Raw genomic sequence first — 17110 nt, 5'->3', positions numbered from 1 at the left:
AAACAAACAAACAAACAAACACGTCCAGTCAACATTCATCATTCTTCAGTCCGCATGACACGCACGGAGAGCATAGAAATTCAAAGTCACACATACACACAAACGTAAAATATAAATCCAAATACGTAAACAAACTTTTCTTTTATCGCCCAGGTTTCCGCTTTAAACGTTAATGGCTTGACTCCAGAGTGTGTCAGTTCAAAGGTCAAATCATTATCATCATCACCATCCCTTCCTAAGACGACATTCTGCAAGTGCAATGTGGTGGTGTGAATTAATAAGGCAAATAAAACGCTCAACTTCAAAGAGCGTTTACATTATATACAGCTAAGTTAGTTCAGGTCATCATCGTCTTCATCATCACCACCATGAACATGACATGCACAACGGAAGGCAACAACAATAGACCGAAGTGTGAGGCAATAGGGCACTCCTCTGCACCATGTAGCCCAAGAGGGGGGTGGAGTAGAGGGCCGTCGTGTCCCTGCTTGCTTCATAGGCGTACAGCACAAAATCTTTCAGGACGAACCAGTACCTCTTCCACTTTTTGTTTCTGATCTGTAGGAGATAGCCGTTCATTTGCGAGTTTGTGTCGTCCGCTGTTACCTGTGGTAGTGGTTGCAGTGTGGCGTCGTGTGGTTGTTGAATGGTGTGGTTGTAGTGTGGTGTGGTTGTTGGGTGGTGTAGTAATGTTTTGTAACCTCTATACTACCGATGATGTGCTGGTTATCTAAATGATGTTGCTTCAAACTGAAACGTGACAAAATGAAAGAGAACGTAGAATTTACACAACAAAACAACGTACATACAACAACAACAACAACACACACACACACAAAACATCAAACACACCTCACAGAGAACAGACGGTCTGAACCTATCCCTGATCATGCTGCTGTCACGAGCACCGCCAACCTTCCTTCGAAATAGAGATAAAAGAGTTTTGCTGTCGTTGTTGCAGTCGTTAGCAGTCAGAGACAAGTTGTTAGAACTGAGGCTCATGAAGTTATTACTGCCAGTAAGGCGGTTGTCGTACGAATGAGATTGTATCGATAAACTGAGATCAGTGTCGCTGATGTTGGTTGCGTTGTTGCTGCTGTTGCTGGTGCTGTTGCAAATCTTGTTGTTGTTGTTGTCGTCGTCGTTGTTTTCGATGGCGGTGATGTTGCTGGTGCTGCTGCTGCAGTAGAACGATGAAGACTTGTAGACTCTGTACCTCCGCTCCGCATCTAAGTGGAGGAATGATGGGGCGAGTGAATGAACGAATGAATGGATAAGTGAATAAATAGATTAACGAATGAATGAATGGTAGATTGATGGAATAAACTGACTATTTAACAAATTGATCAACAGTAGTGTTCACATGAACAAGCGACAATGAACTGTTTAAGAAAGAACAAACAAACAACTGAAGAACAAACATACAATTGAAGAACCTGAAGAACCGACCTTCAAGAAGAACATCGTAACATTCGAGACAGCACCTGCATGGCTTGTAGTTCTTGTACTTCATTGGGGCCACACACTCCGAACAGTGCCTACAGAGCACCTGGATAGAAGAAATTAGATAAAACATTTGAGGATATAACCGAGTGTGAACGAAACCTTGATAACAGCTTCCAAAGTAGTGAAGAAAATTTAAAAAATCGAAACCCTCTAAAAAAATACAACCCACCTTCCCACAGCCCCTGCAATGATGTCTCCTGAAGGTCATACTGAAACCCTTGCCACAGACCATACACTTCGACACGCGGTCATCTTTCACCCAGACAGGAGCTTTCTCGCCGACTTTAAACTGAACGTCAGATCTACCGACGATTGAAGATGACTTACGGAGTGGCGATGACGTTGACGATATTGTCGACGACGGCGAAAGGAGGTCGCCACTGTGGCTGATGATGTTGTTGTAGAATGATGAGGCTGTCATCGGCGTGCCTACACTGGGTGTGGGTGATTTGATTGATGGTGAGGTTATTGAGGAGTGGAGCGAGTCCAAGAAGTTGCTGTTTCTTCTACGTATTTCCTGGTTGTTCAGTTGGTTGGTTGGTTTATTGATTGATTGGTTGGTTGATTGGTTAGCTGATTGGTAGGTGGGTTGGTTGTCTGTATGTTGGTTCGTTCATATGTTTAAATTTTATAAACGTTAATTTGTTATTTATGAATTTTTATTCATCATTATTAATCTCTGTCTGTCTATTACATTATAGTGAATTGTAAAGAAATATCATCATCATCATCAGTAACAGTAGCAACAACAACAACTAAATAGCATCATCATCATCAACAACAACAACAACAAACATTTTGTTGACTGTTAATGACGCCTTCGTATTCAAAAAGTGCCCTATCAAATGCTTCTATCCATTCTGCTCTCTCCTGCTTGGAGCTAGTGCAAAGAAAAGTTTACTTCCATGATTATGACGTAATAAAATAATTCTAATTTTGACATAATTAACAAAATTATGACGTAATCAAGTTTGCACGAATGTTAAAATGAACAGGGATGTACCTGGCGGCCACTGTGAATGATCTTTCGACGGCGATGATGTTGAACTCGGTTTCGAACTCATCAACTTCCGGATAACTAATCTTAAATCATTATCATCATCATCGTCGTCATCGTCATCATGATTATTATCATCATCGCCATCTTCATCATAATCTTAAATAATATCCTCACTACCATCATCGTCGTCGTCATCATCACCATGATCATCATCACTAGAGACAACATCGCCACCATTGATACCCTATAAAGAGTCATCAACCCCACCAGCATCATCACCACACCAATCCACAAATCATCAGCCACATAAAAAAATATAACAGAAACCAAAAAATAAAGCCCCCAAAACTAACAGTCAGACCATTGAGGCTTATGACATTGCGGACCTTGTAGCTATTGTAACCATGGGCTATCGCGTACAACAATATGTCATTGAACTGTTGGTTGCAAAAATTAAATAATAATATAATAATAATAATAATATAATAATAATAATAATAACGGAACATTTATATAGCGCCAGAGACGTTTCGTGGAGTTAACATTTTAACGACAAGCACACGGCATACATATAAGCGGCTCTAACAACAACAACGTAGGACAACGCAACGACAACAACGACATTATGTGGATCTGTTTGCATTCGAAACTAGTCACTGTAGAGCGAGAGGTAAGCACACTACCACTAAACCGTCTGATTAATGACGCAATGAAAGACCTCACCAGAAAGAACATTCTAGGTTGCATGTCTTTTCTTGAAAGTTTCATTAACTGCCCCTCTTTTATGAATTTCTGTGTTTCAAGAATTATGAACTAAAATTTTGAAGACAAATAAATGTGAAAACGTATTTGATATTTTATTATTTCAGAAAAAAAGAATCAAATAAAAATTAATAAAATATTGAATAAAAAATAATGGCTGACCCTTCCAGGTTCAATGATGATATCATTGCTAGCCAGGGAATTCTGTATTGCAAGCATTTTACTCTGGTTTTCCTAGAAAAAAAAATAAATAAAAATAAAATAAACAAAAGTAAAATAAATTATGTTAAAAGCAATTATAACCCAACAAAAGATGAATAAATTATGTTGATTAGATCGAGATAATCGATCAGTTAATTGCGTTAGGCAAACGACAATGAATAAGCAATGCTAACGAGATAAGATGAATGAATTAATGAGATATCTATTCAATTAATTGCGTCAATTAAGTAAATGACGACGAATAAATTATATTAATAAGATGAGATGAATGAATATTTCATTGGGTAATCGTGTCAAACTGACATAGTTTCTGATGCTCTCATTGGCGTGTTCAGAGGCACTGGTCACTACTGGTAGGGCTTCTGGGGTTTATGAATAAATTAATAAATTAACAAATTGAAACGATGAAATAGAAAAAAAACAATTTATTTATTCGAAACAAACAAAACAATAAAAACAAAATGAAAAATCAAACTTTTGGCATTCTCATAATCAGGTGATGCTGGATTCAGAGACTTCAAATATTCTGTAGTAGATGAAGACATGTGATGTACATACGTTGTTTAAAAATTATGATGACTGCATACGTAACTTAAGTGTAATATTATCATAATTTTCTCATAATATCATAAAATTATCTTAAAAATGTTGCAATATTAACGACATCATATAAAATCCACAGAAGTTTCTAGCAAAACAGAAGTGGATTCACTCACATATTAACAATCACTGTTTAACTGTATTTGTATGTATACAACACAGCAAAATGATGATGATGGTGGTGATAAGATGATGGAGATAATGCAACTAAACATGATGGTGAAATGAGTAAATGAGTGAGTGGTTAACCCATTTTTTTGATACCTTGTATTAGCAATTTGTACTGCGGTATTCTCTGTACCGGCTTCAGCATAAAAAATTTCAAAGGCAACTTGTGACAATGTGGTAAGCTCTGCGTGATGATAATGATAGACAGATAGATCGAGGGATAGATGGATGGATGGATAGATAAATGGATAGATAGATGGATAGATAGATGGATTGATGAATGAATGATGAGATAGATAGATTGATGGTTAGATGAATTGATGAATGAATGAATGGATAGATAGATAGATGGATGGTTAGATGAATTGATGAATGAATGAATGGATAGATAGATGATTAGATGAATTGATGAATGAATGGATAGATGGAAGAACGGATCGATGGATGGTTACATAGTTGGATAGATAGATTGGTGGATGGATATGTAAATGACGAAATTATTCAATTAATATCACAAGTTTGTGGAATAATTTACTAATGAATTAAAGGAAAAATCGATGATAATGTTTTTGGATCAGTGCCACCATCATAGTGGTTATAACAACAATTATTATTGCCAGAACACACTCACGCACACACACACACTCACGCGCACACACACTCACGCGCTCACACACGCAAACACACGCGCGCACGCAAACAAACGCAGAGAATTACAATTGATTAATTAATTAATTACTAAGTAACATCCTTAAATGACGACAACGATGATGATGATGCTGCCGCCATCTGTCATGTAAAATTTCCCTTATTATTATTATTAAAACTTATATAGGTAATTTTATCTGCTGTTATGTATTACTAATAATAATAACAACACCAACAATAATTATAATAATAATAATAAAGCCAACAACAGTATACAGTTGCGATAGCGATAATGACTGACTATTACCGCTGCTGAAACCACCACTGCTACTACTTCTACTTCTACTGTTGCTGCTATTAATACTAATACAGCTACACATAAATAGCTACACACACACACAAACATACACACACAGAGACAAAAAGACACTAACACACAAACACAAATATAAATACAAACACAAACATGTAGTTCCACATGGACTGACAGGTAGACAGACAGAGACGGGCAGACAGACAGAGACAGACAGAGACAGACAGAGAAACAGACAGAGGCAGACAGTCAGACAACAAAAAAATGTAAATTTAACCTCAAATTCAAGTACAGCCTTATCAAATTCAGGAAATTTTTTCCTTGCGTTGTCTAGGTCCTGAGTCATAGCGCTGAAATCTCTAATGTAGTTACTGTACAGTTTTAAGAAGTGGCCAGTTTTTTCGAAAACATCTGCAATTCTCGGGTCCTTGTGCCTGTGTGTGTGCGTGCGTGTATGTGTTTGTATGTGTCTGTTTGTGTGCACATGTGTATGTTTGTGTACTGTGTGTGTACGTTACACAAAGTGTCCTGATTTTGTAAAGATTTTCGCCATTTTTAAGTACTTGTGCATATTAGAGTAGTTGTTTGTCTGTATGTGTGTGTGTGTGTGTGTGTGTTTGTGTGTTCGTGTTTGTTTGTTTGACAAACAATATTCCAAATATAATAAAATAATAATACTTAATTATAAAAATCATAATAAAAATAATTTATAAATAAATAATAATTTAATTAATTAATAATAAGTAAAAGAATAACCGTCATCACGATTTTCAAGACCCCTCCTTTTAATAAATTACCAAAAAGTCATTAACTCTAATACTTCCAGATAATTTATACCATTATCTACCAAGCAAACAGAAGTCTAATCACACACACGCACGCGCACGCACACACACGCAAACAAACACACTTACACATAAACACACGCGAACAAACACACTTACACATAAACACACGCAAACAAACACACTTACACACACACAGAAACACACAAAAACCTGTCAGTCAACTAAATAGGCAATTGTAAAAGCGCCAAAAATTCATAGACGGAAAGATTTTTTAAAACTAATAATAATAATAACAATAATAATAATAACAATAACAATAGCAATAATAAACGTATACATACAGAACAAAAATAATAACAATAACATAAATAAAACAATTTTACATGCGTATGACCATTATGTAGCGATAACACAAATAAAGTGAGAACGGAAATGTTACAGCCAACGTACCAACTATTGACACGATCTCGCAATCTCGCCAGGAGTTCCTCGCTGAACTGCCTCAGACTGCCCAAGTGACGGATGATGTCTCTAACGTCTGCCGGCCCTTCCGTCATTCTCCCACAGGCTCTCTCTGATTGGATGAAATTCGGAAAGTCCTGTACCAATTAAAAATCAGATTATTGGGTCAATTGATCAGTAGTATCACTAGTATCCTTGCATATTTGAAGAGTTAGCTCTGATGGTAAGACAGTCGTGTTTCACGTTTTACTTTCGTGCTAGAGTAATTCAAATGCTGTCTGAGTCAAACTCAAAGACATTTTTCGTCGTCCTTTTATACTATGGCCTTGCTTGCCGTAATAGTTTCTGCGTTCGCCAGAATCTTATTTTTTAAAAAATAATAAAAAAGAAAGAAAGAAAAAAAGACAAGGATAAATTCTTAGCACGTTATGCAATGCTTGCGCGTGCGTTCGAACCTCGTGCTGTCGGGTTGCGTAGTGTAAATATCAGTCATACTCAGCCACACTCCAATCCTCCAATCGAAAGGATCATTTACTTATTAATAATTAACATCCTTTCAATATCGGCCATTCCTTCGCTACCATTTTTATCATTAATTATAAATAATTTCATCACACGCACGCACGCACACGCACGCAAACGAACGCACACGCATACATACAAATAAGCTGTGTTTCTATCACAGTAGTCATTCAGTTTTAGAGGTGAGGTATGCATGCATACAAGCTAGTCATGAAACAGCATTAAAATGATCATTAATTAGATAATTGCAGGGACCCAAATAAAAGAAATAACAACAACAACAACAACAACAACAACAATAATAATAATAATTATTATTATTATTAATGTTGTTATCATAGTTTGCGGTATCATACCTCGTCCAGTAGTTTCAAGATGTTTATGAAGCTCTGCTCAGAGGACACTATCTCCAGAGCTACCATGTATGGTTTATCCTTAGAACTCTTCTAAAAATAAATAATAATAATAAGAATAATAATGATAATAATAATAATAACAATAATTAATTGATGTAATCACATTTATATACCTTTCTTTCATTGCTGCTTTTTCCAACTTCAGAACCGTCATCATCAGCATCAGCGGCAATAACGCTAACCTCATTATCATCAACACCAACACTGATATTATTATTATTATTATCATTATTGTTATTATTTTTAACATCATTAAATTTTCTATCACCATCACCATCATCATCATCGTCATCATTAACAATGGTGATGTTGTTGCTGTTATCATTCTCAGAGTTTACGAAATTCCATCTATTGACATCACCATTACCATCATCATCGTCATTAATACCATCATCATTATTACTATTATTATTATTATTATTATTATTATTATTATTAACATCATCGTCGTCATCATCATTGCCACTATCAATGATGTTCGTGCTGATATTTTTCTTCCTGTCGGCTAACTTTTTGTATTTTTGTTTGAGCCTCAGCGAATTATTACTACTAATTCTATTCTTACAAAAATTTGCAGTATAATTACTATTACTACTATTATTATTATTAATAATATTATTATTATTAATAGAAGTAGCAGTAGTAGTGGTGGTGGCGGCAGTGGCGTTGGTAGCGATTCTTGATTTGGTAGTATTGCTATTTCGAGAAGATACGGCCTTGATCTTTTCTTGATCCAGGCTGCTGTTTAAATACCTTTTCAGCGAGTTGTAACTACTGTCGAAGGACTGATGCGAGGATGACGTCACAGATGACGTCAGCGACGACAACGACGACGAAAGATCGTCATCATCGTCATCATTTTTATTACTATTATTATCATAGTTGTTTCTATTGTTGTTGTTGTTGTAATTATCATTGCGGTTGCGAGTTTTTTGTATGTTGTTATTGTTGTTGTTATTATTATTATTATTATCATCGTCATCATCTATTAGAGGCATATCATCACCAAAACTGCTTACCGCCATGTCTTCGTCGTTAACGAAGTAGTTGTCTATACTTAACCTGTTGACGTCATTTTTCCTCAAACTGATATCTTTGTGGTTGTCGTTGTGGCTGTTGTAGCTGTCTGGGGTCACATAATCAGCAGCCACAGAATCGCTTCTACTCTTTCTGAGGTCATCATTCTCAACATAATCACCGTCATCATCTACATGAACATTAACATCGAGATCGTATTGGTTGTTATTTTTAGTAGCCTGCTCTAATTGGCTCTCGAAGGATGTGTTCAATTTTGATTGGTGGGGAGGGGAAAACACATCAAGGGCTGCGGTGGATGATGATGATGATGATATATCTTGGGGGTAGTAATAGTTGTTGTTGTTGGTCGGTGTTGTTGATGTCGTTGATGAGTTGGAAAGATGTTGTTGTTTCCTGTGTTGTTGTTGAAACCAGTCCAGCTGTTTGGCTGCGTGTGTGTGAGTGTGTGTGCTGTGTGTCTGCATGTGTGTGTGTGCTGTGTGTGTTTGATTGTTTGTATGCGTGCAATAGATATATTTATTGCCATTTGGTTAGATCAACCATTTAATTAATTCACCTCCCTATTCGTCTTTTCAAATGTTCATTCATTATTTTGAAATTTTCAGTCAATCAGCTTAAATAATATTTATTCAATCATTCATTCATTCATTCATTAAGCAAACACTTCAATCGATCTATCTATAAAACCGTTTAGTCAGTTTATCAAAATGACTGAATGGGTGAATGAATGAATGAATGAATTAATTAATTAATTAATTAATGATTAAACGAATAGTTGAATGAACGAGTAAATATATGAATAAATATATAAACAAGGCAATAAACGAACAAACAAACAAACAAACAAACAAACAAACAAACAAACAAACAACAAACAAGTCAATAAACGAATCAATAAACGAAGCACTTGTATGGATAAAAAAAATTAGTGAAAAAATATTAAATGAATAAATGAACCAACAAATGAAACAGCAAACAACCTTTCAAGCTCTGCACAAACAGGCCATTATTCTTAGAGGCTGGAAGAAACTCGCAGCCTTTCAGATCGACAACACTCAGTGAGGAGGACGTAGAACATTTATCCATCTGGATATAGAACATAGAAGACGACGTTGCAGTTGTTTGTTCTTTTGATGATGCTGTCGCCGTTGCGGCTGCGGCTACACTTTGTTGTTGTTGCTGCTGCTGCTGTTGCTGCTGCTGCTGTTGCTGCTGCTGTTTATCCTTCATGAAGAGATTCCTACCCAAGAGATTGTTTAGAGCAAAATCGAAAGACCTATTGAGATTACGATGATCTGAAGAAATTTGAAGTGCTGATGGTTTGAGCTTTTTATCATCAAGAGCAACGCTGTTTAGTTTATTTTTCTTGGTGGATTTTCTCTCTGGCGATGATAAAGAAAATTTTGGCGGCTGTTGGGCGTTGTTGAGTTTGTTGACGTCATTGTTGTTGTTGCTGTAGGAGACAGTAAATAGTGATAGATGTCGTTTGTCTACTGTGCTCTTGTTGTTGTTGTTGATGACTTCTGAATCTGGGATTGCTTCAGAGTTTAATTTTTTTATTCTTCTGCTTACAGCTGCCTTGTTATCAATGTTGCTACTGCTGTTGTTGTTGTTGTTGCTGTTGTTATTTTTCTTTTGCATTTCTAAACTGGTTCTTGCAGGAATTAAGACATCCAGGTTCTCTTCAACACCTCCTTGTCTGGAGTTTGTCGATGTGGGTTTTTGTTGCTGTTTTTGCGTTGTTGATTTCGTTGATGTCTTCAGTTTTGTTGATGTTGATGTTCTTATTGATGTCGTTGTTGGTGCTATTTCTAATGTCGTCGCTACAATATTATGATCTACTTCAAAATCTTGTTTAACATTAGACGGTGTTGTCGATTTGTGTTGTTGTTGTAATTGAGTTATTCCGCCAGCGTCAACGTTGACGTCGTCGTCAACGACAACAATTTTGCCATCATCAGCTTTTTTATCAGCAGCAGCAGCAACAACAACAACGTTACCACAGACGACACCATCATCTTCAGTGGAATGATTATTTAGATTTCTACCTCCCTCTTCACCAACTAAAATCTTTTTCCTTGCCACTGGCATGGGAATGTGATCTCTGGGATGTAAGTCATTAAAAAGTCTTTCATTCTGTTGTTGCTGTTGTTGATGTTTCTGTTGTTGTTGCTGTTGTTGATGTAGTGGTATCATATGATCCAAACCCGTATGTGAGTATGATGACGGCGATGGTGATGCAGATAATGGCGATGATGGTGGAATTTGTAACAGTAGTTCGTTATGATGACTAATACTCTCGTTGTTATCATTATTACGACTATCATTTTTCTCGTTATTATTAGATTTAGAATCACTTTTAGTGCTTTTCTCATTTTCGGTTTTACTTTTAGTATTCAAAATGGTTTTCCTGGTTGGTGAGAAGAGTTTTTTAACAGGCGGTACAAAATTTGATGATGAGGATGATAAAGACGTTTCTATTTTTAGCTGCTGTTTAAGATGATTTAACTGCTGTTCAAAAGAAATTTTGTGAGCCGATGTCGAAGATGACTGCTGTGAAGGAGGTGGAGGCACTTTGATTGACAGGCGACTGTTTACGTTTGATTCCACATCTAATTCCATTTCTCCTTTCTCTTCTTTGGGTGGAGTTGTGTTGTTAACTTTCTCCCTCTTACTCGATTTCGTTGTTTCTAATTTTGAAACTGGGCACTTTGTGATCATTGGTGATATTCCATTGGATTGTTTGAAATGAAGTTTGCTGTATGGAAATAGTGATTGGCGTAGTAAAATTTCAAGATGATCAACTTAAATCCTTAGTTATTATAACCAAAATTTGTTTTATACAACATTAGGTATATATATCAGGTGCATATAAAACACATGCAGCTATAGTTTCATATGAATCTACACAAGAATTGTATAATGACCCAATGCTTTTTTTTGCCTTTAATACATTAGATTTTATCAACATTATTTGTCAATATGAAATTAACTTAACTAATTAGATAGTATTAATTAATTAATATTATCTATAAAACAAAAACAAACAAACAAACACACGTTTAGACGGCATTTTCCCCGAGATCGGGGGTTGCCGTTTGGCTACCTATGATGAAACCGAAATACCCCTCGACGCCATCCACATCTGTCACTCGCCTCAGTATCACGCAACCCCGCTTTCACCCTGTCCTTCTCCACCTGCTCTCTCCATCCCAATCGCGGACGACCCCTTCCTACCACTCCTTCAACCTCGAACTCCAACGCTCGCCTAATCCCGACCCTTTCATCCCTTCTCAACACATGTCCATACCACCGCAATCTCGATCTCCTTATCAATGTCACAATGTCCTCATTCAGTCCCATCATTGACATCAGCTCTGTACTACTCCTCCTATCCTTCACTTTAACCCCACACATCATCCTCACCATAGCTCTTTCAGCCCTCTGCAGTACACTTTCCTCCTCTCTCCTCAACACCCAAGTTTCACCACCATATATCATCGCTGCTCTCACACATGCTTTATATACCCTCTCTTTCATCTTCACTGACCATTTCTTTCCACACAATACCCCACCCAGTTCCCTAAATTTCATCCATCCCACACGAACTCTAGCCGTAACTGCGCTCAAACATCCTCCATCCGCATTCAGCTTATCCCCTAAGTAAACAAAGCTTTCCACTCTTTCAATACCATCACTCAACCCCGTCCTTGCGTCCGTCCTATTAATCACACCATGAACACATTTCTTACATTTGAACGTGCCTTCCACCTTTTTCAGTGCCCCCCTCACACCACTACATCTCTTATGCACCCATTTCTGACATCCTATACACAATACCGAGTTAGCCTTCACTCTCCTATCACATACCCCACAGGGGTCTATTTTACTTATCACTCGTTCCCCACCTTCCCCACTCACCATTAATATTATCTATAATTAATTAATTAATTAAAAAAATAATTAAGATAATTTTTTTATAAAAAAAAACCTTTTTATCTCGTCAGGAATAACTGGCTTTGGAGGCACTAGGGGCTTTGGCTTATAATCTTGTTTATCATTAAAAATAATGAAAATGAAAAACAAAACAATAATAATAATAACTCTCAGATTAAATTATTAATTAAATAAGAATTAAAACAAACAAATGAAAGAACCGTAGAAGGAATAATTTTGAAGAAATATTTACACGACACTTTTAATATTTAAAATTTAAATAGGAAACAGTGTATGTTGTTATTTAATACTCTAAAAATACCAGATCCATCAAGGGATTTACTAAGCAAAAATATTAATTAACTTATTATTGAGAAATAATTTATGAAAAACATTTTTAAGAATAAAACTTCTAACAATTCTTTTTGCTATCCATGCTGCTTTTTCTTCTTATTTGATCCTTTAATGAGCTAAAAAATGAATTATAATAAAATTACTATAAAAAAATAAATTATATAATAATAAAAATAGTAATAACAATGAATAAAATGGTAATAATAGCAATAATAATAATTAATTATTTTCAAACAAATGAAATAATATTATTTACAATATACCTAATACCTATACTAGGGTCATTCATAATTAGCATATCATTCATCTTTTTATTTATAACTAACTAATTATTAAAAAGGTACTTATGAAAAGTTTGACAAATAGGTGTGTCTAAAAAGCAGCATGTTTATGTGTGTTCATGTGTACATCATTATCATATGGACATAAAGAAGATACTATGAATGAATGAATGAACAAATGAATGAATAATTGACCAAATAAAGAAGTATCAGAGTGTATAGAAGATGAATGAATGAATGATATAAATAGAGAAATGTAGATGACAATATCAAAATTCAAAATGAATGAATAAACAAACAAAGGAAATAAATAAAAATGACTAATAATTTTTAATAACAAAAGAATAAATCAATATAAAATAAAAATAAATAAATGGGTAAACCAACAAACAAACGAATGAATAAATAAAATAAACTATTTGAATATTTTACTATAATAACTATAATTATATAAAATTATAAAATAAACATTTTTTTAATGTGGTTTTTAAGATGAATTTTTTACTGTCATAATATAGTATATACTATATATATATATATATATATATATATATATATATATATATATATATATATATATATATATATGTAACTGCTTATAATAGCAAATAAAACAACAGATGAACCAGGACATGAAAGGGAAAATGAACAAATAAACACAAAAATGAAAAAAACAAATAAAAAACGAATGGATGGATGAATAGATAAAAGAATAAACTAACTTTAATGGCAATTCGATAAGGCGTTCATCAGTAAATTAGTAAATAGAAAATGATCGACAACTAATTATTGCACTTTAATATTTTATCTTCTTAATTGATATTAACAAAACCTGTTGGGAATTTCCTATTTCCCAGGGATGTGCTTTCGTACAGGTGTACTTGTATTTAAATAATATCCTATATGATTGGACGCAATTTTCTCTTACAAATTATGTTTTTGTTGAATTTTACGCCTATTTGTCATATTTTGTAAGATTATTCTTATTTATTTAATGCATATAACTATGAATTTTAATTTTATCTAGCTGAATGTATGGTATATGAAGAGATTTTTATTATTTTCCTAATTTATATGTTATCATGTAATTCGTATGTTATCAAATTTCATGTTATTTATTCCCAAATGGAATTATTGCATAAAATTAAATTCACACAAATGTTATATAACAACAATATATTAATAAATTTACAGTTAACATTTGAATTAACACTGAAATAGTCCGTTTTCTAATAACCCAAACCTCATCTGGTATTAATATTAACAAAGATAGCTCGTACTACAATATATTGTGGATGTAACGTGTAACATCTGTTGCATCAGTAGCTTAAATCAGAAAAATGTTCGACTCTTTCTTCCCTCTCTCTCTCTCTCTCTCTCTCTCTCTCTCTCTCTCTCTCTCTCTCTCTCTCTCTCTCTCTGTTTCTGTCTTTCTTTTTTCTCTTTCTTTATATCTCCTTCTCTTTCTCTCTCTCCTCTCTCTCTTTCTTTTTTTTTGTTTCACTGAAACACATATAAATATGAGAAGGATATAGTTAAACATAATAAACACATCATTCCGAACACATGCTTAGGGTATTACAAATATTAAAGATTTTATGATCACACAGCATCTCAGGTAAATTGCATCATTGTATTTATTACGTATATATTGTATTGCATTTGCATCCAATCGGTTTATCAATTTTTAATACCCAAGTATTCTTTCTTTCTTTCTTAGTAAAATATACACTTACCCTATATGTAAAATACTAATCCAACAAGTATATGTACTTATACTATTAGGAAAAGACTAATTCTGTATAAAAAAATAATTGTTACAATTATAACATTACAATTGTAATTTTTTAAAAATATATGTTTATGTATGTAGTAAGTTTAGTAATTTGTTATGTGAAACTGTTAGCTACCAATCTTTTGTTGAGACAAAACTCTTGAAATGTTTCAGTGAAATGATGGAGATATGAACTTTTCCTACAACTGTGATGAAAGCAAATTTTTCGGATACACAAACAACGACATTAAGAAGATAGAGTGTATAAAAATAACGACAGTAACAATAGCACCAACAACAGCAGCAAAAACGACAACGTCAATCACAACTGATGACAACTCAACAATTAGCGTAAAAATTATTTCGAAGTTCCCAACTTTATCATTTACAGAAACCAAATTAGCAAATGCAAAAGACGACATCTGCGGCAATAGTTGCCACGCGTTACATCAACAACATACAACAACAACACTCAACAACTACAGCAACAACAACAACAACAGCAACACACAACAACAACAACAACAGCAACAAAAACGTGACTTCCAATTCGAAAAACGACAATTTACATAAATATTTTGCCAACATGAAAAATGCAGACAGTCAAGTAGATATAAGCCGTCAGGATTTGTTTCCAGACATGTGTTTTTATAACAATATCGACAACAACAACACCAACAACAACAACAACAAAATACACAAAAACATCCATACTGACAACAACATCAGTAGCAACGACATCAACATCTGTAGCAATAACCTTTAAAACATTAATAAAAACGACGTGCTTAACGAAATCATTGCTACAGACATTAACTTAAACGCTAACATCAACACCCCAACATGAATGACATCAATAATAACACCAACAACAATGACGTCATAAACCACAACAGCAATGACGATGCTGTCTCCACGAAAAACTCTGATTTGACGCTTACAGATTCAAGCGAAGCAACCTACTTTGAAGAAAACAATTTTCTCAAAGATAACATGGCCACTAATATTAATTATATAAATAATAATAATAACAAAAACCATAATAATAATAATAATAATAATAATAATAATAATAATAATAAAAATAATAATAATAATAATGACAGTAACAACAATAACCACAACTACAACGACAATAGTAATGATGTTAACATTAATAGCAACAGTTACACAGATGATGGCGAACTTTTAATAGATTTCAGTGACGCCTGTGTAAACAACAACAACAATAACGACATCAACAACAACAATAACTTAAACTACGACAACATCAACAACGACTTTAACATCCTTAACAACAACTTAAACCCACGTGACATCAGCACAAATAACAACAGCAATGACATCAACATTTTCAGCGATAAGCTTGATGACTTTTTTAGTTCTCCACATAGCCTAGATAACGACTACAACAATGATATAAATGCCAGCAACTTAAACAACAAACTAGACGAGTTTTTTAGTCTTTCTCGTTACAACAGCAGCAACAGTAGCAATAACAACAACAATGGCAACATCAACAACAATGACAAAAACATTAACAACTACAATGACATCATTAAGAACAAAGACATCAACAACTTCAACAACAAAATTGACGACTTTTTTAGCCATCCACATGAATTCTACAACTTTGATAACGAAATTAACAGTTTTAACAGCAAAATTGATGGGTTTTTTAGCCATACACGTAACATCATCAACAACAACTCTAACAACGCTAAAAACAACAACAACAACAACAACAACAACAACAGCAGCAACAACATTTACTATAACGAAGAAGACGATTTTTTCAAAGGGTATCCCTTTCTAAACAGCATGGAAAAGCTGACGGAGAGTTTTGTTTCAGAAAGATCGCCAACGTTATCAAAACCTTTTGACAATTTTAATTATCTATCGCCGATCAATTTGTTGTTAGATACAACAACATCAACATCACCACCAACAACAACAACAACACCAACAACAATAACATTAACAACAGCCAGAGATTTAAATACAACATCTACTACTGCATCATCTAACCAAACTACAATTACTACTACCGAACTTAAAACACTAACAACAATAACATCATCAGCATCAGCACTACCGCCAACAACAACATCATCATCAACAACAACAACATCAACAACAACAACAAAATCATCATCAACAACAACAACATCATCATTAGAAAAGTTATCGACGTCATTATCCTATTCATCACCAGCAACAACAACATCATCAACAACAACAACAACATTAACAACAACAACAACATCATCATTAGAAAAGTTATCGACGTCATTATCCCATTCATCAGCAGCAACAACAA

General features: G+C 34.4%; 2 protein-coding genes across 2 annotated transcripts in view; one reads left to right on the top strand and one right to left on the bottom strand.

Annotated features, from left to right (window-relative positions):
• Positions 1-360: 360 nt before the first annotated feature.
• HELRODRAFT_75529 (hypothetical protein) lies at positions 361-7437 on the bottom strand (the record flags this gene model as incomplete). Its single annotated transcript, XM_009015554.1, has 14 exons — positions 361-703; positions 1446-1549; positions 1676-1828; positions 2302-2386; positions 2510-2589; positions 2860-2943; positions 3230-3298; positions 3431-3502; positions 3794-3852; positions 3966-4016; positions 4355-4442; positions 5497-5646; positions 6454-6606; positions 7348-7437. Coding segments are annotated over 14 exons (1581 nt in total), but the record flags the coding sequence as incomplete, so codon positions are not given.
• Positions 7438-15633: 8196 nt separating this feature from the next.
• The window catches only part of HELRODRAFT_169733 (hypothetical protein), a gene marked incomplete at both ends in the record, with an annotated part of 1723 nt that continues 246 nt past the window's right edge, over positions 15634-17110 (top strand). The window contains one exon of the mRNA XM_009015553.1: positions 15634-16655. Coding sequence (XP_009013801.1) covers positions 15634-16655 — 1022 coding nt within the window. The remainder of the gene's footprint in view (positions 16656-17110) is intronic.

The sequence above is a fragment of the Helobdella robusta genome, assembly GCF_000326865.2.
Source record: "Helobdella robusta unplaced genomic scaffold HELROscaffold_16, whole genome shotgun sequence".
In the NCBI taxonomy this organism is placed as follows: domain Eukaryota; kingdom Metazoa; phylum Annelida; class Clitellata; order Rhynchobdellida; family Glossiphoniidae; genus Helobdella; species Helobdella robusta.
This window is presented reverse-complemented; position numbering and strand designations above follow the sequence as displayed.